Source organism: Falco punctatus (genome assembly GCF_963210335.1).
Source record: "Falco punctatus genome assembly, chromosome: 7".
Classification (NCBI taxonomy): domain Eukaryota; kingdom Metazoa; phylum Chordata; class Aves; order Falconiformes; family Falconidae; genus Falco; species Falco punctatus.
Window position 1 is genome coordinate 21,853,556 of NC_137587.1, and position 21,956 is coordinate 21,875,511.

A 21,956-nucleotide genomic window follows, 5' to 3' on the forward strand; every position below is an offset into this window, starting at 1 on the left:
GATCGAGTCCACAAATTAAAACTTAAAAATTGTCACCCGATAGTTTAAAATGGCTAATTTTACAGCAGACAGGGACTCTTCATGACCATGTGACATATATGGTTTCAAAAATTAGGAGTTACTTATTGCTTAAGCTGACACAGTAAATCAGCTGCCAAATTGAGAATGATAAGCAAGTATGATGGATAACCATCACAAGCTGCGGGAAAGCAGGACACCCTGCATTCTAGGCTGGAGACATGTAGCCACCAGATGCTGTATTACAATGACAAGACCTGCAGGGAATGGTTGACTATGGTTTGCATCTGCATGTAAAGGGTACCCTTCTAACGGCCAGCAAGCTACTACAGATGGTGCTGTGTGGGATCAAGCCCATTCAGTTTCAAGAAAGCAGCAGCAGGAGCTTCATAAACCTCTCGATGCAGTCTGAGTGACGTCTGTTCCTCAGAAGGATTCACTGCGGGTGCATTATGAACTAAGAAGGAGGGTGATGAGTTGTTTGATGTGGTAAACACTCCCAGCCAGAGATGCACATGTCTGTTTAGGAAAACGTTTTCAAAACAATTCTCCCCTGACTGCATTAGGTAGGAAGTACAGGGATTCCATGTCTCTCCCATTTCTGAAAGCTCAGTTACTAACGGCCTCAATAGTTGCACAGAACCACAGTCCATTAAGATAATTTCAGTCCACCAAGAACTGAAAGCACGCACCTGTAAATATTTATAAGGGAGATACTCCCTCCAGGTTCATTTCCAGCAGCCGCTTCCAACGCTGGCTCTCCAAATGGCCAGCTCTTTCAGCAGAACCGTTTCCTGCACATCCATCTGCTCGCTTTGTTCAGATAAACACGTGTCTCTCCTGCTAGCCATGTGGTACTGACTTCTCTCTGCTTTATGCACGGTTAGTGGGGATGCCCTGCAGAATCTTTACTGTGAGTATGAGTCACAGAAAGAACCCAGCTGGATATCTGGAAGCCCATTTGGATTTATGAATTAGCTGGCTGTGGGAGACTTTTTCTTTTCTTTTAAACCAACCCATGAAGCAAGTCCAATATGGAATTACTGAGTTAATATACATGAATAGACTGCCTGTCATTTTTCACAGTAATTTCTGTGACTCTAACTGGAAATACCAAGTAGTAAATGAACAGAGAGACTGAAATCCAAATCCACGCCCCATCCCCCCGGCTGCACTGAAAGGCAGTTTCTCAGGACGCAAAAGGCTGGATCAGATTGGCAGCGTGCAGAAAGCTACTGCCACTGCTGTACATGCCACTGGTCAGCAGATAAACAAAGCAATCCCATTCCCAGGGCTGTGAAGCCAGCAGTAAATTTACACAACCATCTTTTTAATAGCTTTGAAAAATAAAGGAAAACAAGGCGCAGTAATTTCAAGCTCCATTAGAAACAGAGTGAGAAAAATCAATGTTTGACAAATAGGAAGGGACAAATTCTGGGTAAGGAAATTCTACTAAGCTTTCAGAAACATATGTGTTTTTTAACTGGCAATCAAATAGCAAGCGACAAGATGCTTTTGAAATACCTGTGCACTTTAATAGCAGGAGCAGTTAAAATATATTGAAAGTCCATCATTAAGGCAAATGGAACGAAGCTCTCAGCAATTACTGCATCGCTCAACCAAATGTAGCAGCAGTGGGGCTAGTTCTGCAGTCCTTGCTCAACACATCTGTACCATCAGTTCTCTACTGGTAAAAAAATCCCAGCTAGCTATTTAAGCTTTAAACACATACTTGGGTTAGGAATGTATTCCATCCATGTTAACTGATGGTTAATATGATGGACATGATGATGACTTGGACCAATTTAGATTGGAAGGAATATGTGGAGGTCACCTAGCCAAACTGCTGCTCATGAAATATAAAGTGAGATACAGAAGGGGTGCACAGCTTACTTCAGGGGTGCAGGGGAATGGGATCCAAAACTGTATCATATGCCTGATGCAGCATTGTATCCTCTCAGGTGCAGGCTGCAGTTACCATGCAAAAAAATGAAGTCTGGCTATTCATTGGTGACACCTGAACCGTGACAACTTGGATTTCCAGGAGCAGTGAGTCTCCTTGCCAGAGACACACTGAGTAACACCACCTGCCATGGGAAATTTCTCTCCATGCCCTGGCACTTACCACTGCCAGCCTCTGAACTGATCCTAGCAGCAGCATCCTGCCTTACTTCCCCCTTCCCCAAATGGTGTCATTCCCAAAGCTGCCTTGGGTTGCAGCATCAGGTGGGCTTGCTGACAGCACAACTTTATGCATTTCCCCAAAGACTGTGGCTGCACCGTGTCCTATTTATGTCAGTGTTCCCAAAACTATTTTTAATGCCCCGTACACCTAGTCAAGTTTAGCCCACCAGAGTGAGTGCTACAGGAAGCCACAAACAGAGCTGTAGAGCATGCCCCCAGGATCTCCTCCTTTCCTCTTTATTTCTTTCCTAGTTGCGTGAAACTCACTATGGGAATTTTCTTCAGAAACTTGACATTCATGCAACAATTGCTCTTCAGTGTACAGCCCTCAGCATGCTGTTGCTTCACTGTGCTTACCTTTTCCTTTAGGAGGTCCGCAGAACCGACCTCTTGCAATGAGCTTGTGTTGCAGCACCTCGCAGGAAGCACACAGCCTGGCATATATGCTCTCTCCTACAACTCCAGGTGTCTCTGGTTTGCTAGCAGTGCATTCTCTAGCAGAGCGGGGCCCCTTCTTGTTTCATATAGCAGAACTCCATACAGGACCTCTTGAATAAAAGACAATGACATATTATTTGCAAATGTAACAGCCTTAGATTAAGCCAAATACAAAATTTGATCCACTGTAGTCCCTCTTTTCCTTGTCAGGTAAGTGTGACTGCCTTTTTGTACTTTGCTGAGCTCCAGCCCTCAGACAGAGAAGTGGTTTTACTACAGATGAAGCCTGTAGCTGCCACAAGACCATTCAGCATTCCCACTCTGTGAAGGGATGTTTATGTTCTCACACTCTCCCCCTCCCTGGAGCAAACACAATCCCTTCATTTTGCAATGCCAAAAATAGAAGCATTGATATTTCAATTGCGAACAATCGGGTCTGGCAAACAATCCCTATGACCAGACCCTTTCTGAAACACAGGTCTGAGGAATTTCCCTCACCTAAGCTGCTCTTTTCCCCCATGCAGATTTCAGGAGCAGGGAGGTAACACAGCACTAACTTTCTCCTGTGTCTGTCTGTCTCCCCATCCTGCCCATCCCCTGCAGCCTGCCTGCTCCAGGCGGAGTTGGTGAATTACGAGCGAGTCAAGGAGTACTGCCTCAAAGTGCTTCAGAAAGAAGGTGAGAACTTCAAGGCACTCTACCGATCAGGAGTGGCATTTTACCACCTGGGTGACTTCAACAAGGCCCTCTACTACCTGAAAGAGGCAAGATCCCGCCAGCCGACAGGTATGGGGAGGGGGAGCGGGGATGTGGCTTTGCATTGAGCACTTTTCATGAGCTTCAGCGTGTCCCTGGGCTTGATTGTGTTGATTTCCACAGGGATGAGCATGACCCACTGTATCCTTAGCTGTACCCCTCTTCAACTGCCGAGGCTGCAGCACAACCTGAAGATGACAATATTGCTGGAATGCCATCTGTGTGGAGGGGATCCTGCCTCTCTTTCCCTCCCTAGTTTATTTTTGAAGAAGAAAGCAGGATGGGGAAGAGTGTTATCCCAACCATTACATTTCCTGACTGAGAAAAAGCTTTATCCCCTTAGCAAAGCCAGGGGACTATTTGTAGACCTCAGTAGCCACACCTTCCACCATCTCAGTAAAGGGTTAGTATTCTAGTTAGATCAGAGGCAGACATTTACTCACAAAGCTTTCATCAGGGTGCTTCAACTTTCACTGTGAAATCAGCCACTTGCCAGTTCAAGTACCCGTCCGCCCATATGTCAAAACCCAAGATTTCATTTTGGGACAGCAAAGAAATTATGTATCCAAACAACTTACCCTTGCCAGAGCAACCAGCTTTACGTTAACCTCCTCAGCCTCAGAACAGGGGGTGGAAGGCCACAATGCAGAGATGGTGCTTTTATTTTTCAAATAGTAATGGGGACATAAAACCACGCTATGGCTTAAAACATTTCTGCTAAAAAAGAATTTTTGTAATACTCAAAGAAAAAATAAAGGAGCACAAGAAACCAAAACAGAAGCCGTGTGCAAAGAAAACCTCACAGAGCAGCTCTTCCACCTGGATGTGAGAACTGGTCATGAAGCAGGAGCGAGCCTGGGTCCTGGCAGAGCACAGGAGCTGATGTTCATTGAACTAGAGGACGCAAGGGAGGCTGTCAGAGCTGGCTGTGCTTGATGTCCTACAGGCACTGGCTCTGCAAGGCTCCTGAGGTGGCTGTGCCCTGGAGGAGCACCAGGGAGGGTGTGCTTGGGGACGTGCTGGGTTCTCCTTCCTCTTCCACCTCCCCTAAGAGTGCCTGGTCCCATCTGTCACGCTTGGTCATGGGCTCCAGGCAGTCTGACAGCACAGCTGTGCACCCCACACTCCCTGAGCAAATGTGCTTAAAAGCTCAGTTTAGCCTATTTGAGTTTGCAGTGTGCCCTTCTGCTTTCAGCCCTTGCCAGAACCAGGAAAGGGAGAAGCCTATGCAAGAGAAAAATAGTCTGTGGAAAATAAGAAGTTATCCCAACCTTGAGGGTCTGACTAGGCTCAAATTGAAACAGTCCTTCTAGCTGAACCACTTTGCTTCCATTTTTTAAATATGTATTTCTATGCTCCCCTCCTGCCCCGATACCATTTATTTGGTATCCCTCACTGCTTCTTGAAATAAATACTAATTTATTCAACAGCAACAGCTTCAAATACCACAGCTTGCTGCAAAAACATACCAGAAAGTGTCTCCAAAGGCCCTTAATGTATACAAAAAAACAGTTCTGGCCTTCAGCTCTGCATCAGAGACTCTTCCCTGTTATTGTTAGACCATTCAGGGCCATTATTCCACTGTTTTATTTATGATTATGGAAAACCTGAAGGGTGTTCAGGGGGAAAGAAGTGAATACATACAGTAAGAAAGGATGTGACTGCTAAAACACAGTAGCAGGAATCAGGTAACACTATCAAGAATTATAATAATTATTGAGATATATATATCAAGATATATTATTATTATATATCTTATTTATATAATATATATTATATATATTAACGAATGTAACAAAATATATCAAGACAGAAATAAGTCAGTCTCTCCACTTTCAGTGTTTCCATCTGCAAAATCTGATTGTTTTTCTTTATCTGAGTTTTCACAAGGCTCACTGGTAAAAGCACTTGGACATTATTACAGTCATGTTCTGTGTGTTCTTTTTTTTCTAATAAGGATGTTTTTGGCACAAATCACTGGCAGTTATTCTCTTTGGTGGGGGAGATTTTAAATGGTAAAGAGGAATTAGCTAGCAAAGGGTTTTACTTTTCTAAAGGGCTGTCAGCACAGCAAATCCCTTATGGCTATTTACTGTCTGTTAAGGGTGAAAGTTCGGTTTGGCCTGATTTCTTATGCTACCGCCAAACAAAAATCACAAAAGCAGATGGAAATAACACAAGATAATTGTATAACTCTCCTCACCAAGGGAGAGGGAAGCCACAGTTAAGTTGTGCAAAGCATACATGCAGCCCACCCTGAACTCTGTGTCGGATGGACACCTGACCTTCCAGCCTTGCTCAGCTTTTTCCCACTGGTGGGGCCACATCGTCAGGGTAGGTGCTGACTGGGATTGAGGCTGAACCAGCATCTGACCTGGTAATACCAAACACCCACAGCTGTCTCTGCTGGCCCCGCACTGAAAGCTCACGGTCAGACATCACGCGGGCTGCACATACAAGCTGGATTTCCCATGCTGTGCGGAGCGGGCTCGTGGCTGAGCTCCGCAGCTGCCTTCCTGCATCCCTGTCACTCAGAAGTCCTGGGAACAAAACCCAGGCCACAGTGTCTGCAAAGCAGATGGGCAACTGAGCTGTGAAGCTACAGGGAGGAGCAGAAATTACCTTTAAAATGGCAGAGGGCCACTCTGCACCAGGGACACAGGCACGGTCCTAGCAGCCAGGGGACATGTTCCTATTGCAGCTCTGCCGGCATCTCTGTACAGGTCTGACCCCCTCATCTGAGTTGTCCTTGCCTGTTATTTCCACATCAGTAGAAGGGGATCACTTCTTCCTCACTGAAAGATGAAAATCTTCTCTTCATTAACATTTACACGTAGCTTTGAAATACTGCTGCAGGCAGAACTAGTGTGGTGCAATAGTATTTGATGGAAAAGACCTGACAAAGACAGGGGCTCCACTTCTGTAAATGGAGTGCTGCTCTTATTATTCCTCCTTGGTAAGATAGGAAGGAAGGAAGCACAACATCCCCAAACATGCCCAGATTTATAACTAGCTCTCAATGGGAGCATCTCCCACCCTCTATCAGGCTACACCTTGCTTTGCCCCCAGCTTCCTGGGCGTGTGGCAATCTCCCAGGCAGGTGAGGCTGTGCTGCCAGCTGCTAGCTGCCTTACCCGCAAGCTAGGGGCAGCTGCCAGCCTTTCATAGCCCAGTTATGCACCAAACCCACCGCCACCCCCTCAGCCAGACGCCGAGTCCCTGCAAGCCTGGGCAGGTGGGATTCCCTAATGTGCCCTCCCAGCTACCACTTGCCACCCACGCCAGGCAGACATCCAAAGTGCAAACCGCAGCAGCGGGGACGGGTACCCAGACCACAGCTTGTCAAAGCCTGGAAAGGCACAGAGCAGAGAGATTGCAGGGATGTGCAGGCAGCATAGCAGGGCTCTGCCCTGGCTACATGCCCTACCCTTACACCACTAGGAGCTGTTAGCCACCTCCCTGCCATGTGCACTGATTTTATTTCAGGGCTAAAATTGAGGGCTATGCCCTCAACTGAATGTCTACTCCCTGAGGCTGCACAACTGAAACCAATGCTGTTTTTAAGAAAGCTGCTTTTAAAATGTGCTGGGCTGGTATGAAATGCTGGTGCACAAACAGCCCAGGATGCTGGTGCACGTTGTCTGACAACAGCAGAAGTCCTTGGCTCATTAAGAATGCCCCAGGTGGGGCAAATAATTTAATCATTGAATCCCACCCTCCAGACTGACTAGGATGATGCAGTTGTACCTGCAGAAGACAGCAGGGAGACCCACCCCACCAGAGACAGCTTGAGAAGTCACAACAGCATTGCCTCAGCCCATTGCTACCCCATGGCATGTTTGCGGGGAGTTCTGTGTGAAGGGAAACGGAACAGTCTGTCTCCCACTGTTTCAGCTGTGGCTGAGAGCACAACAGAGATGTCCCCTTCTCATGTTTAAAGGAAACTGCATCCACAACTGCTTTGGTGGGTGCAATACCTACACTTGCGAGTGCTGGACAAGTTACTAGTAATTTGTTCATCTCTTTGAAAGCCCAGGTGCTTCTCATTTCCCTAGCTGGACCGGAGCACATTGCTGTTTGGGTGAGGAGAAGACAGGATTGCCCTCTGACTGTGGACTGCAGTGTGCTTCAGATTAGTTTCTGAGGATCTAATGGCTTAAATAGACTAAGATGGCCCTGGCTGGCTGAGTAAGGCTGTGAGAAAACAACCATTTTTCAATCAATGCATGAGTGAAAGTGACTATTTTTTTTCTTGCTTGCTTCTGATACCACATGGCTTTTGCTACTATGTGGGTGGCATGTGTGTGGGAAGTCACCCTCATGATAGTAAACCAATGTGATTTGAGAAAGGATTGACCATGAGTGCAGAATCGTGGGGTCTGTCTGGAGACACGCTCGTTTAGATCAACCTGTGCTTCAGGGTGAGCAGTTTCACTCATTGCTGAGGCCAGGTGGTAAAGCAAAACTCATGTGTGAGTCTCTGTTAAACCATGACACTGTGTCGATGCACTGAAGTACTGGAAGGAAAAAGAGCACTCAGCTTACCACTTGCTCAGTGCTGGGACCTCGCAGCTTTCTGCAGGGATGAATCGGTGGTTCTCTGCCCCTAGGAACTTCATTAGACAGGATAGACCAAAGCAGTATGCAGCATATGACCAAAATGCAGATAGAGTGTCATGGTGGAAGGACTTCCAAATATGAAATTTAAGGAAAGCAAGGATACAAAGAGAACATGAAGGATGCATTTCCCAATTCAACTCATCATGAGAAAATAAGAGGAGAGTGAAATAGGCTGTAAAAGGAATAGGAGGGCAAAAAGGCAGAGCATAACCGTACATAAAATGCCTTTAGGGGCTTGTATGCAGGCACGGAGGGAAGGGAAACCAGTGAAGGTGCTGTTCCAAAAGAACAGGCAGGGATGACCTGGATAGTTTCAACTGTGCAAATTCAATTGCGATGACCCAGAGTAATCAAAGAGAAGATAAAAACTAGCTGAGGCAAGATCATGCGCAACAGGGATGGCGAGCACAAATTGGGTCAGGTTCTCCAAAACCAAAGCTGCAGGGTTTGGTTCAGAGCACCTTTCAAATCATGCTGTTCCTGCAGGCAGTGTGGGAGCCGTGTTGCTCCCCGGGTGATGCACCAGGGATGAAGGTGCAGTGTGTCTGTCTTCCACAGGGAGTTGTAACCAATGTGTGCGTACATGTGTGCTCTTTCCCTGCAGATACCAATGTCATACGATATATCCAGCTGACAGAGATGAAGCTCAGCAGGTGTTCCCAGAGAGAGAAAGAAGCCTTGTGAAAATGAAGCCACTTCAGCTGAAGTGCCCAAGGGGGAACATTTCCTTCCTAGAAACTCATTTGGTGGATTTTCCTGTTTGCTCTGCCTCATCCTCATCTCCTCATCCATCCACTCCCCCTTGCTCTTCATTGAATCCCAGTTTTGAAAAAAAAAAAAAAAAAAAGAGACTTAGACACTGGATATAGCTGCTTGCCAACAGTGGTAATACCCCTTCCCCGTGGCAGGAGAGCACAATGGCTACAGCCAGCCTTGTTCCAAGACAGTGTCACACACCTGGAGTAGGCAATGCTGGGGGACCTTTCTGGTCCTGAGCTGACTGCCTATTACCTGTTAGGGAAGCAACCCCAGAACAACGACTTCCTGACCAGGCAAGCTGGAGACAGTTTCTGCTCTGAGTGGTCAATGGAGCTTGGAAGAGCTAAGAAACTAAGAGAGCTGCTGGTCATTTCACAGGGGATGGCAAATGCCCTTTTACCATCAGTTCCCTCTGCCTGCTTCTCCAGTGTGTGTTATCAGTCTCCAGTGAGAGCTCACATGCTCCCAGTCTAATGCCAGTGAAAACTGTTTCTAAACATCCTCTTAATGAAAGCACAGAGCACCCTACAAACCCCCTGCAGAGCTGTCCCAGCGCTGGAGAAGAAGGCTGTGGGCTACCACAGAACACTGAACGGACTGTGAAAGCGTGGTGTACAGTATGAGGGAAAAACTGTGAAATAATTCATTAAAGGCAAATAAAAATTATTAATAGGCAACAAGTCTAGGCATTGCTTTTCAAAGGGACCTCTTGGGTTCCCCGTGTCCAGACAGACAACATTGTCTAGTGGGGGGCAGCATGGGGTTGGGAACAAGAGACATCTCCATTCTTATCTTGCCTCTGCTAATGCCTTGCTGTGTGATCTTGAGCAAGTCACTTAGCCTCTCTGTGCCTCAGTTTCCCTATCTGTACACTAGGGATAATACTTCCCTACCTCGCAGGGGTGTTGTGAGGATGTATTAGTTAATGTTTGTAAGTAACAGTACAGTGATGTACAGTGCTAAGTATTATTAGTACACTGGATTGAGGTCTTGATTCTCCCACCTTGTGTTGGTGCTTCGTGTGTCCTGTTTTTTCTTTTGTAGGAGAACACGGTGCTGGCAAACAGGGCAGAGCTTTGGAGCCTATTTCAGCAGCCCATAGGGCCTGTTGAGACCTCCACCAGCAGTCTGATCACTTCTAAGAGCTCAGGCTCCTTGGCTCAAGGGTCCTTTTCTGAAACTGCTAGTAATGGGACCAGTAAGTGCCACAAACACATTTCCAGTGGGACTGCCCCATCAGTGGCCCACAGGAGCCGGCTCCCAGTTGCAGGATGTGCATGAGTGGTCATCCCACAGTGGTCAGTGTGAAGCGAGTTTACTCAGAGATACTTCACTGGCCCTCAGCTGAAACATGGAAACAGAAGCACAGAGAGTTGAACAGACCAAGTTCAGCCAAGCGTTGTGTGCTTCGGTCCCAGCAGATGTGGTGCCTGCAGACAGTTGGCTATGGCATCCCACATTCCAGCTGTGGTATCTTGCCATTTTTCTCTAGCCAAAATTTGAAAGAGTTGATAGAGAAACACGAAATAAAAAGGCAAATCTCTATCATTGTCTCTGAAAAAAAACTGAAGTCATATTCTTTAGTTCAGGGACACATCCAGCCCACATTGGGGGTGGGGAAGGGACCATCTTGAAGTGGCATATGTCTCTGAGATAGCATGGACCTACATCACTTGGTTGAAACACATTACCTGGGATGGCACCAGAAGTTTGTGTTCCTCAGGCGGGTGGCAGAAAGCAGCTGCTTCCCAAAATTGGGAACACTGTGTGCAGCTACTGTGAAGGAAAGGACTGCATTCTGGAGGCAGCACAGTCACCTTCCTCAGATGGCCTGTGGTTCATACATCTGTGCCTGAAATAGCAAGTGCCTCTGCCCACCACTACGTATGTCTAGGCAATAAATGAGGCTACAGCTATTGCTAGGACAACAATTGAGTTAAAGACAAAGAGGACAAGTGAGGGAAATTCTGTAGGTGGTTGTTAACTAGATCAGAAAAAAAATGTTTAGGCAGAGATGTGCTTGTAAGGTGTACCCGGTACTGTATAAAATACAGAGCTATAAGGTTCTGGTTCTCAGAGGCATGCAGTCCTCCATATCCTAAATATATCACAGCATGCAGCAAATTCAAATAGAGGTGACTCCCCGCTACTTCATATTGCTAATGACACCATCCCCACAGCTGCATGTGTTGCTTTGCTAGGAGTAAAATGGGGATTCATCCTGCAGGCCATGTAGGAGGAGAGGACACCACCTACACTAACAGTCTCTGCCCCAGGAAAGCTCAGGCAAGCAGAGACAGGCTTGTTACTCATGACCTTAATGCAAGAGGAGGGCATTTTCCAGTCACGGGAGATGTATGTAGGTCCACGGACTGTCACTTTGTCTGGAAACAATTTTAGCCCTTGCAGTGGCCTCACTGACATACTGTCACTGCATCAGTCCCGTGTATACATTAGCATAGAAAAGGCACAGCGGACTCCAAAGTACAGTCTCCTCAGTTCTCAGCCACTTCCCGCCCAGGAGCACTGCAAAGTGTGGGGGAGAGAGGGAAGTTTGTGAATGTGCGTATGCAAAAGATCTCAGAGAGCCATCAGGTGCTATGCAACATCCAACTTTCTGCAGAAAGTGGTTGTCCTTAAGTACCTTGACATTCAGAGTACCTGCAAGCAGTGCACACTCCCACCAGGAGCTAGAAGAAGGAAGTCACCAAAGAGAAAACAGTCATGGACTGTTTAGCCAGCTATATAGCATCTGTATGTTTCCACCGTGACACAGAGCTTGAGAGAATCATGGACAAAACTCCAGGTGGGGGCCCTCCACATGTCAAGGAGAGAGACAGCAGCAATGCCAGCAAAGCCAACAGAGCTCCTGTGGACTGCGCTCTCCTCACAGTAGCCAGCTCCACCTTGCAGTATCAAACATCCCAGTAGAGTTTGCAGTCCGATTGGAAAGATGTGCAGACACATCGCCACTTCTACTGCATGTGCCAGGGGTGTAAGGAAGAGCCTTGGCAACTTGCTAAAAGGCTTTGTCTTCTGCAGAAAGAGAAGGCATAATTGTCATCCAGCACATCAAAGGGCTCTTCAGCTCTAATAGAGCAAGACCCTAAAAGACCATGGGCAAGTTTCTCTCCTGGCAACAGCTGAACATAGGAACACCCAAAGGGAGAAACCTGTGGTATTGTCCAAGAACTGCCTTAACAGGAAACAGAAGAGAGAAACAAGTATTGGCCATAAAGGGGAGAACCTAGTATCAAGCCCTCAAGAAAGAGGTCTTTGTATACAAGAAGACCCTTCAAAGTCCATAGTTTATAAATAGTTAAATAGCTTTTCAAGTGAGTTGGTCCTTAACAGCCAGATGGGGAGGTGTGGGCAGAAGCCACCCAATCCCACCCAAGTTACCCACTCATTGCTGTAGGGAGTTGAAGAGACAGAGAAGGACACCTTGTTGGAGGTGTTCATGTCCACTACAAGTTGGTGGTATTTTTCTGTGAAGCAGTCAAATGGCAACGTGCGAATACACATCCTGGAAGCCAAAACAAGCAAACAAGGCTTTAACTCAACCAGGTGGTATATGCATATGTCCTCAACATGCGGCGCGTAGGGGAATAAACACATGCCCCTCCACATACCCAGCAGGGCTAAAATGTCTCCAGAGCAGTGGGAAGTGGGCCCATTCACCCATCACATGTGAAAACAGCAGGAAGAAAATGGCAGATGCCAGGCAGAACAGTAGGACAGCAAGCAGGAACTGAGGTTGAAATGGGAAAGGGATGAGCTTATCATGGGATGCAAAATACAAGCCAAACCCAGGTTCATGGGCAGAATGAGAATTGAACTAGAAAAAAACACGATGAAAGGCTTAGCCACATTATTTGCAGTTCATAACAAGACCCAGTTTTAATTGGCAGGATACACAGCAGGAAAAAAGGCAGTAAGATTAGAGGTGATTTTCCAGCTAGAGGGGGCAGAAGAGGGGGAGGCTTCCTTCCTCCAGTACAATCATATTTGAAAGTGTGAAAAGAAGACAAAAACATGCTGGCTGCAGAATTTTTCCGAATATGTGTTAACCATTACAGTTAGCAAAAGTGGCCTGGACGGAGTGGAGAAGTCTTTGGTTAAATTAAGAAGAGGGTATGACTGGTTTCCAGAGCTGGCAGGAAGGCAAAGGTCTGGCTAGTCTTGCTTGCTGGTGAACCCAGGAGTCCGTAAAATGAAGAGTGCAGAGCAACTTCTTTAGCCGGGCATCTCCTCTCTGCTTGCCTAGAATTTCCCTGCAAGTTTCATCTGTGTAAGTGTTCTCCCCAGACTACAGCCTGGCAGGCCCAGGAGTGGCTGTGTTCTCATGATGCTTCGCATGAGGTCTCCAGAGGTTTTGTCTGCATTGTGTTCTTTATGCTCAATCCCGTGATGATACCCTTTCTCTTTTCTTTTTCCAAGGGGCAGAAGAAGGGAAAGGGGAGGGTATGCACTAGGCAAAGGGAAAATCAAACCAAATCCGCACAGGACCTGCTGACTACCCCTCTTCTCGTTTATTCACCTTTCCTCCTGCACCCTGAAACACACTGATGTTCCTCCCAAGTTTCTACTGCAAAACTCCTTGCTCTGTGCAGTAGTTTAGAGGCTTGGGCAGGGGTTACTTAAATAAGGAGGAACAGTGGTGGGCCAGTGTGCCACCCAGATGGGATGTTTGGGAGGGTACAGTAAATTATCAGGTTCCTTAATACCACCTATGGGTTCACATAAGCAATTAGTAGGACTTTGTGTTGCTGTAGCTGGTATGAGGTGGTTTCCAGAGATTGTTCTGGGTTGATCTTCTTAGGAGTTCCTCAGTTACTAAGTGCTATACTACTGTGCCAACAACAGCCTTGATGCTGCGTCAGTGAAGTGTGATGAAAAGACAAGACACCCTCCCGGCTCCTCTCACATCTACAACTGAAGCAAGGTAAATTCATGGGTACTTCATAAAAACACGAGAGGAAACCTGGGGCAATATGTGACTTTGAGGCAGTCAGCAGCTTGTGAAGTGGAAGAGGGTGTAAGTGGTCCTACAGATCACAGAACCATAGATTCATAGAATCATTTGGGTTGGAAAAGACCTTTGATATCATTAAAGTCCAACTGTTAACCCAGAACTGCCAAGTCCACCACTAAATCCTGTCCCTAAGCACCATATCTATGTGGTTTTTAAACACCTCCAGGGATGGTGATTCCACCACCTCTCTAGGTAGCTTGTTCCAATGCTTGACCATTCTTTCAGTGAAGAAATGCTTCCTAATATTCAATCTAAACCTCCCCTGGCTCAACTTGAGGCCATTTCCTCTTGTCCTGTCCCTCGTTATCTGGGAGAAGAGACTGACCCCCACCTCACTACAGCCTCCTTTCAGGTAGCTGCAGAGAGCAATAAGGTCTCTCCTGAGGCTCCTTTTCTCCAGGATAAACAACCCCAGTTCCCTCAGCAGCTCCTCACAAGACTTGTGCTCCAGACCCTTCACCAGCTCCGTTGCCCTTCTCTGGACACGCTCCAGCACCTCAATGTCCCTCTTGCCGTGAGGGGCCCAAAACTCAACACAGTGTTTGAGGTGCAGCCCCACCAGTGCCCAGTACAGGGGGACAATCACTCCCTTGCCCTGCTGGCCACACTGCTTTGGACACAAGCCAGGATGCTGTTGGGTTCTCGGCCACCTGGGCACACTGCTGGCCCACGTTCAGCCGGCCGTCAGCCAGCACCCCCAGGCCCTTTTCCCCCAGGCACTTTCCAGCCGCTCTGCCCCCAGCCCGTAGCGCTGTGTGGGGCTGCTGTGACCCACGTGCAGGACCCGGCACTGAGCCTTGTTGAACCTGGTACAACCGGCCTCGGCCCACGGGTCCAGCCTGTCCAGATGCCCCTGCAGAGCCTGCCTGCCCTCCAGCAGGTCAACACTCCCCCCAGCTCGGTGTCGCCTGCAAACTGGCTGAGGGTGCACTCGATCCCCTCGTCCAGATCGTCGATAAAGATACTAAACAGAGCTGGCCCCAGCACTGAGCCCTGGGGAGCACCACTTGTGACCGGGCACCAGCTGGGTGTAACTCCATCCACCACCACTCCCTGGGCCCGGCCGTCCAGCAGCTTTTTACCCAGCGCAGAGTGCACCCGCCCAAGCCGTGAGCAGCCAGTGTCTCCAGGGAAAGCTGTGGGAGATGGTGCCAAAGGCTTTACTAAGGTCCAGGCAGACACCACCCACAGCCTTTCCCTCATCCACTGGGCAGGTCATCTTGTCACAGAAGGAGATCAGGTTCATCAAGCAGGACCTGCCTTTCCTAAACCCACGCTGGCTGGGCCTGACCCCCTGGTTGTCCTGCATGTGCTGTGTGATGGCGCTCAGGATGACCTGCTCCACAACCTTCCCCGGCACTGAGGTCAGGCTGTGACAGGCCTGTAGTTCCCCGGATCCTCCTTCCTGCCCTTCTTGTAGATGGGTGTCACACTGGCTGACCTCCAGGCTGCTGGGACCTCCCCAGTTAGCCCAGACTGCTGATAAATGTTGGAGAGCGGCTTGGTGAGCTCCTCTGCCAGCTCTCCCAGTACCCTTGGGTCCGGCCCCATAGGCTTGTCTGTGTCCAAGGGGAGCAGCAGGTCCCCAACCGTTTCCTCCTGGACTGTGGGGGCTTCATTCTGCCCCTCGTCCCTGCCTTCCAGCTCAGGGCTGGGTACCCAGAGGGAAGCTGTTCTTGCTGTTAAAGGCTGAGGCAAAGAAAGCATTAAGTGCCTCAGCCTTTTCCTCATCCTGCGTGGCAGCGTTCCCCACCGCACCTGATAAAGGATGCAGGTTCTCCTTGGCTCTCCTTTTGTTTCTAATGCATTTGTAAAAATATTTTTTTGTTACCTTTTACAGCAGTGGCCAGCCCGTTCTAGCTGGGCTTTTGCCTCTCTAATCTTCTCCCTGCATCACCTTGTGACATCCTTACAGCCCTCCAGAGTTGCCTGCCCCTTCTTCCAGAAGTGGTAAACTCTCCTTTTTCCCCTGAGTTCCAGCCAAAGCTCTCTCTGTTCAGCTGAAATTTCTCTGTTCAGGCAAATGACAATGTAGGGATGGGAAAATGCTCCCTCTGTCACAGCAAGGGACCAGCTCAAACCCTGTTCAGCCCAGAGAGCTGTGCCTACAGCAGCTGTTCCCAGTAGCAGTTATGGTGGGGAATCAGGAAACAGACAGACTGTATAGTGCCCAGGGAACTACCTTGTTACCCTGCTTTCATGCTCACTCTTGATCCTATGGAAAGCATCTGTTGTGTTACATGGACGGATAAGGGGGGGTGTATGGCACTATTCAACCATGGTAGTGGCGAATGAAGCTGCTTCTCAAGAGAGACTGACTTCGCCAGCCCTGCCCACAGCCTCTCTCCTTCCTTTATCACCAGCCAAGTTTTATAAATAGCAGCTCTGCAAACTACCACAACTTTTGTTTCCTTCCAGAGGTCTCCTCTTCACTCTGTTTTGCCTGCCAGGGAGTGTGAACCTGTGCCAGCTCATAGCTACTACCTCTGGCAACTCCCCGTCGCTGGTGAGGGGATAACCTATAACATAGCCAGGTAGAACCAGCGAAAGCATTAGGAAATCAGAGGAGTTTGGCTGGGGCTTTGGGCCAACACGGATCTTCATACAAGTAGTGCCACCAGATCTGCAGTGATTCCGCATGCCCAGACTCCTGCTATACACGGCACTCACAAGAGCTCCCTGTTCCCCACCACAGCCTACAGAGGTGATAGGAGATTAGCTCAGAGGAAGGGTGAATCACCACCAGTGTAAGCTCTTCATTATACTATTTTCTCCCCAGAGCTGAGCTAACAGTAGCATATGAGCATATGTTCCCTTGTCTATTGTCAGAGCTACACATCACAACTGTGATTAATCTGGAACTGTACACTTTCTGTATTAGACCCCAGCTTACCTCAGTGCTGTAAAGGTTTGGTGTTAACTACTGTGAAATACTGACATCCAAAATGCAAAATATGAGTGCTGAAGATGACAGAAAAGGTTTCTATAAAGAGCTCTGCCAAGTAGAAAGAAAACAACAACACTTTGAAATGAAAGGGGAAAGATGTGGTTACTAGTAACAGAAGCTAGATGTATTACTAAATTATCTGAGCCAGCAGCTTTGTTCCCAGCATTTGTGGAGGCATTCCTCAGCCTACACCTATGTGAGTGTGCGGGTGGGTGGGTGCACAAGGGGGCTGTGGGGTGCAGCCCCAAAGGCAGAAATACACAAGACAAAGCTGGACCAGACCTCGTCCTGCTATCCAGCCCATCCCACAGCAGGACCTGCTCTGGCTCAACCAGTCCTGACACGTTTTTACTGAATACTTGACTCTCTTGAAATGAGAGCAGGGCAAATATCTAGTTACGGATTAATGCTTTTGAGTTCCCAGTTCCACAGGCTTTCATCTGCCCATGAATCTGCAGTGAACATAACTGGTTACACATGCTCCCTGTGGAGGGAGAGGAGCGAGAAGATATGCAAAGGGAATAAGACCTTCATTGAATGTGAAAACCAGCCTGAGTGAAAAGTCTCCTGACAAATCAAAGCAGATCCAGTTCACAGCCTGGGATCCTGTTTGGGTGAGAAAGGAGAATGAGGGTATCTCAAAGGACAGTTTAGGTGGGAAAAGGAACAGAGGAGAAAGAGACACAGATACCCATAGCTAAAAGTGTGAAGGGCCTCTGACTCCAAGGCCAAGGAGGAGTTTTTGGAATGAGAGACACAAGGAGTGAAACACAAGAGAAAGAGGAAATAGAACATGGTAGAAAAACTAAAGGTTGGAGCTGGTAGCAAGTCTTCCCATCTGTGACACAAGTAGGACTTGTGGCAAGAATGACTTGGGCATCAGGGTGACCAGACCCTACCATGGCTCTGACCCTGGAGAGAGAGGGAGAAAGAGTGAGACCGGTATCTTCCTGAGGAGACTTCAAGCAGTGGCTGTCTGTCACCTTAAGAAAAGGGGCTTCCTCAAACCCTTTGTATTTGATCAGCCTGTCAGTTTCCCAGGAAAGATGAGACCCTTATGTCCAACCAACCTGTTTGCTACCTGCATTTTGACAGCCCGCAGTATCGGAGGGCAATTCAACTAACCTATTCGGAGACCCTCGCTGATAGCATCACTGAGTCAAATCCCTTACAACAACTACTCAAATCTCCAGAGATTTATACAAAATGAATCTCAGCTGAAGATGTTTATTATACAAAATGCAAGTTTGTGACAGAACAAGGTTCAAAGATTGCCGGTGATAATACATTGACTGTGAAACAAGCTTAAAACAATACACCTAATAGCAGCTAGCCTGAGTTAGCCATAGAATTAAGTTTTTACCCAGCAGCTATCCCTATGGGGGAGAACAACAGTGCAGCCCATCAACTGATCCCAGAAGCTGCGATGGAGTCTCCCTTAAATTCTCCGCTCCATTGCTTACTTTTTGTACTTCACAGTACATTCCATATTCATTATCATACACAGGACTGGTTAGCAGTTTCTCACTTCTAATGCAAATTAGTACGCATCCTCAGATAACACTGCTGAAGTTTTTTACTAACTATGCATGCTCCCCAGGCGGGGGTTTGCCCTCTCTTGGGGCAGGGGCTATTTGAGCTGGAAATTGTAATCTCCCATTACCACAGTTACATTTGTCCTACTTTCAACTAATTTTCTGTGGATTGCAACACTTCATCAACTTGTCTCCTCTTGCGGCCAGAACTTTCTCACTTGGAGGCTTCTTTCTGCATAATTTAGATAACAGCCTGCCTTCCCCCATCTGTTCTTTTGTTTCCCAAGACTGACTCCCTTGATTAGAAATCCTTTCATTCATCAATCTTGACAGTTTTAGAGGGTGGGTCAGTTTGACCTAAACTTTGTGCATATAGATGTTTAACATATAGTTAAAGACTAAATTAGTTTGGTAATTCAGGAGTTTAGACAACAGTTGCCCCCTTTTGGACTTATTTCAGTCCAAGACCAGTCCATTTTCTCTACATTTAGGTGAGCTTGAGTGAGTCTAGTCATACATATTCTTGTTACTGATTGGTATCATATGCCCAGTGAGATATGGTAGCACCGTGGAGGGGGGTAGCTTTGGGATGGAGGTGTGTGTTGGTATTACAATGAGATTATCTCATCTGAGGAAAGTAATTTCACCACAGTTGTTGGCTCAGCAGCAGACATCTTCTCATCTTATCAGCTGTGTGGTACCATCAAGTTCCCATTCCCACAGGGAGTATGACAGAGCCTGGCCACCATATCGTGTCTCCGCTCTGCTCCTCCCTCTGTTACTCCTATCAGCTTGTGCTAAAATAGCAGGGTGTGTTGCTTAAGAAGCCATAGCAAAGTAGATTTTGTGCAGGCCAACTATCCTGAAAGTGATAACTGTATTTTGCCCTAAAAAGCTTTCTGTAATACTACCCTTCTAGAGGTCCCAGTTTTCTCCAATTCCTCCCCAAAGTAATTTTCCCACACTGTCTGCTGGACCTTTAAATACTGATCCCTTTCTTTTGCCTTTGTATTGCTTTCCATATGGTGAACCAAGAGACAGACTAACTGCCTTGCCTAAATGCCTTTCAACACATGACAGCAGCATTGGGGCAGGGGGGATCAGGACAACAGGGTCAGCATTTTAAGACCTGTATTAGCTGGAAGTGGTAACCCACCTTCATTATGTGTTTTGGAGATAGAATTATTTTGAGACCTGAAAAAAAGCAAATGAGGGCTTTTTTCCAAGGCTGGTAAGGGAGTTTGATTTTCTTGACGACTTTAGGTGCCAGCCCTTTTGCCAAAGCTGCCCATAAAGCAGGCTGCTGTTCAGTTTGGTGGAGGGGAGCTTTTGCTGCTAATGCCTCTGCTTCAGCGATTCAAAACCAGATGCTGTTGCACCTTGTTCCTCTTGCAGCAGCATCTTTAACTCTTGTTCTAGACAGAAACTGTTGCTGAGCATGTGATACTAAAATTAAAATGTATTTTAATAGTCACTAAAAAAAAAAAGTATATTCAGATTACCCACAATGAAACAGATGGACTAAGTGTTTCTCTGATTTTGCTTAGCAAAGACAGCTGGGGCATTTACAGTTGGGAACACAAGGATTTTCACTTTCTTAACCAACAAAGGATGGTTTGCAGCCAGTCTGGCTGCCAGTGTTATTCTCATTTTGTGATGGCAGCCCAGAGAAAGCAGCTTAGTATGGCCTGGAACAACCTCAGGGGAAAGTTATATGCTGGAGGGACTGTGGTATCAGCTCATTGAAAAGAGTTGGTGATAAAGCTACAGACCCTGCAGACTTCCTTCACTTCACATAGCAGCAGCACCAGGTTACAGTAAATCTTTCGGCATCAGATAAAAAACAGCTGTTTCACATTACCGCCTACAAACTTCTGGTTATAAAAATGGCCATATGCAAATAGCATATTCCTTCACTTAGAGCTGCTCTTCGGCATCTTGGTGGGGCTGAACTAGATCCAGCCAACAGCTTGCTGCATTCAGCAGGTTATCTTTGAGGCTCTACTGCCTGTTGGCAAGCTCTGAGCATTGACTCAGGGAGAGGATATAAGCCCATTCCCTGAAATAAGCTTAGCAAGCCATGATGCAAAAGCCCTTTCATGGGGTCCTTTAGATGGCCTCTGGCTGAGCAAGATACAGGGGCTAAGCCAGGATGCTCACAAAAAGTCAGGTCTTGGCATCAACCAGGCAGAACAGATGTGTGACCCACTTGTGGTCAGAGGCCAGGCTCTCACATCAGCTCTGCAAGCTGCGAGAGTGGTTCATGAAGCCCGGGCTGACCTCTGACTGGTACATCCCCACTGCCAACAACACTCGCAGGTTTTGACTCCCCTGATCTTTCATGCTGGGACTGCACTGTCATCCTGAGGTAGAGGTAAGTCCCTGTTTCTAAAAGCCCTTTAAAACCCGAGGAGTAAGGACTCCAAACATCAACAGGCAAACTGTAAAAATCCATGAGGTTTTTTTGAGCTCTCATTGAGAGGGACTCAGCTCATCACTTCTTAATGTTTGTGGCAGGCAATGCTGCCTGCTGATGTATCACACAGGCCTGGGCTTTCACATAAGCACAGAAAAATAGTTACCTAGCCAGTGGCCCCGCAAAATGGAAAGGCTGAAAAAGAGAAAAGCCTGCCTTGAACATCACCAAACCAACATGTCACAGCAGCACCCCAAACTTAAGTATTCACCTCAACCTGGCAAGCTCAAGTTGCTGTTCAGCAAACTTAAGGCTGTCGGTCAGGGAGATTAGATTGATTTCTGGAAAATTATTTCCATATGAGAGAAGAAGATGAAAAGCTGCACACAGGATAGGGTCTGAATCTGCAGATTACAGGTGACTGCACAGCTTGACACTCAGATCAGTGGCTGGGAACACAACACTGCCAGTTAGGAAAGTCCTAAAATTTATAGCATACACAGTCAGAATTCAAATCAACAGAAAAATGAGGAACCCCACAGCACCATAAGTACAGGTTGCCATTACAAAATGAGCTCCATTTTATTTCTCAAGCAATGTATCTTCTTCTAAGGCACATGCTATTGTTGAGAGACATCTTTCTTATTTTCAGTGTTCTGGGACAGCCATTTTCCAGTCCACCTGTTATTAGTCTAAAGACTGATACGGAGGCTCTAGGGATCCTAAATGTTTGTATCTCTGTGATTCAAGGTCAGATGGACTCAGTTAACTAACGAAAGATGGCTGTCTAATAAAAGATGGGATCTCTCTTTCTCACTCATCACCAGTATAAATACAGGTTCCCTGCAGGGACTTGACAGCTCTGTTCATGATGAGCAAGCCAAGCCAAGTCATCTCATGCCATAAATCTGAGGAAGTACCAACTCTGAAAATAGGACTGGAAAAGATCCTTAAGAGAGTACATCTAAGAGATGTACTCTCAAGAGAGTACCCCATTGCCTTGAGGCAATTAGGTCAGATTGAGTTAAACTGCTCCTGAGAGATGTTTATCTAACCTGTTCTTAAAAGCCTCCTCTGAGAGAATACCACTGCCTTCATAGAAGAAAAGTTAAGAGACTTTTTACTAAAGCTTAAACTAAGTCTCCCTTGCAGTGATTTAAACCAATTACTTCTTGTTTCAGCCTCAGTAGATAAGACCAAAAAATTATTCTCTCACTTTACAGCGATTCCTGACCTTTGTGAAAGGCT

General features: G+C 47.0%; 1 protein-coding gene across 1 annotated transcript in view; it reads left to right on the forward strand.

The window, feature by feature from the left end:
- The window catches only part of TTC9 (tetratricopeptide repeat domain 9), a 36,257-nt gene extending 26,577 nt beyond the window's left edge, over positions 1 to 9,680 (forward strand). Inside the window, exons 2-3 of the mRNA XM_080396138.1 lie at positions 3,244 to 3,426; positions 8,621 to 9,680. Of these exons, the coding sequence (XP_080252264.1) occupies positions 3,244 to 3,426; positions 8,621 to 8,700 (263 nt within the window). The 3' untranslated portion in view covers positions 8,701 to 9,680. The remainder of the gene's footprint in view (positions 1 to 3,243; positions 3,427 to 8,620) is intronic.
- The last annotated feature ends 12,276 nt before the right edge of the window (positions 9,681 to 21,956 follow it).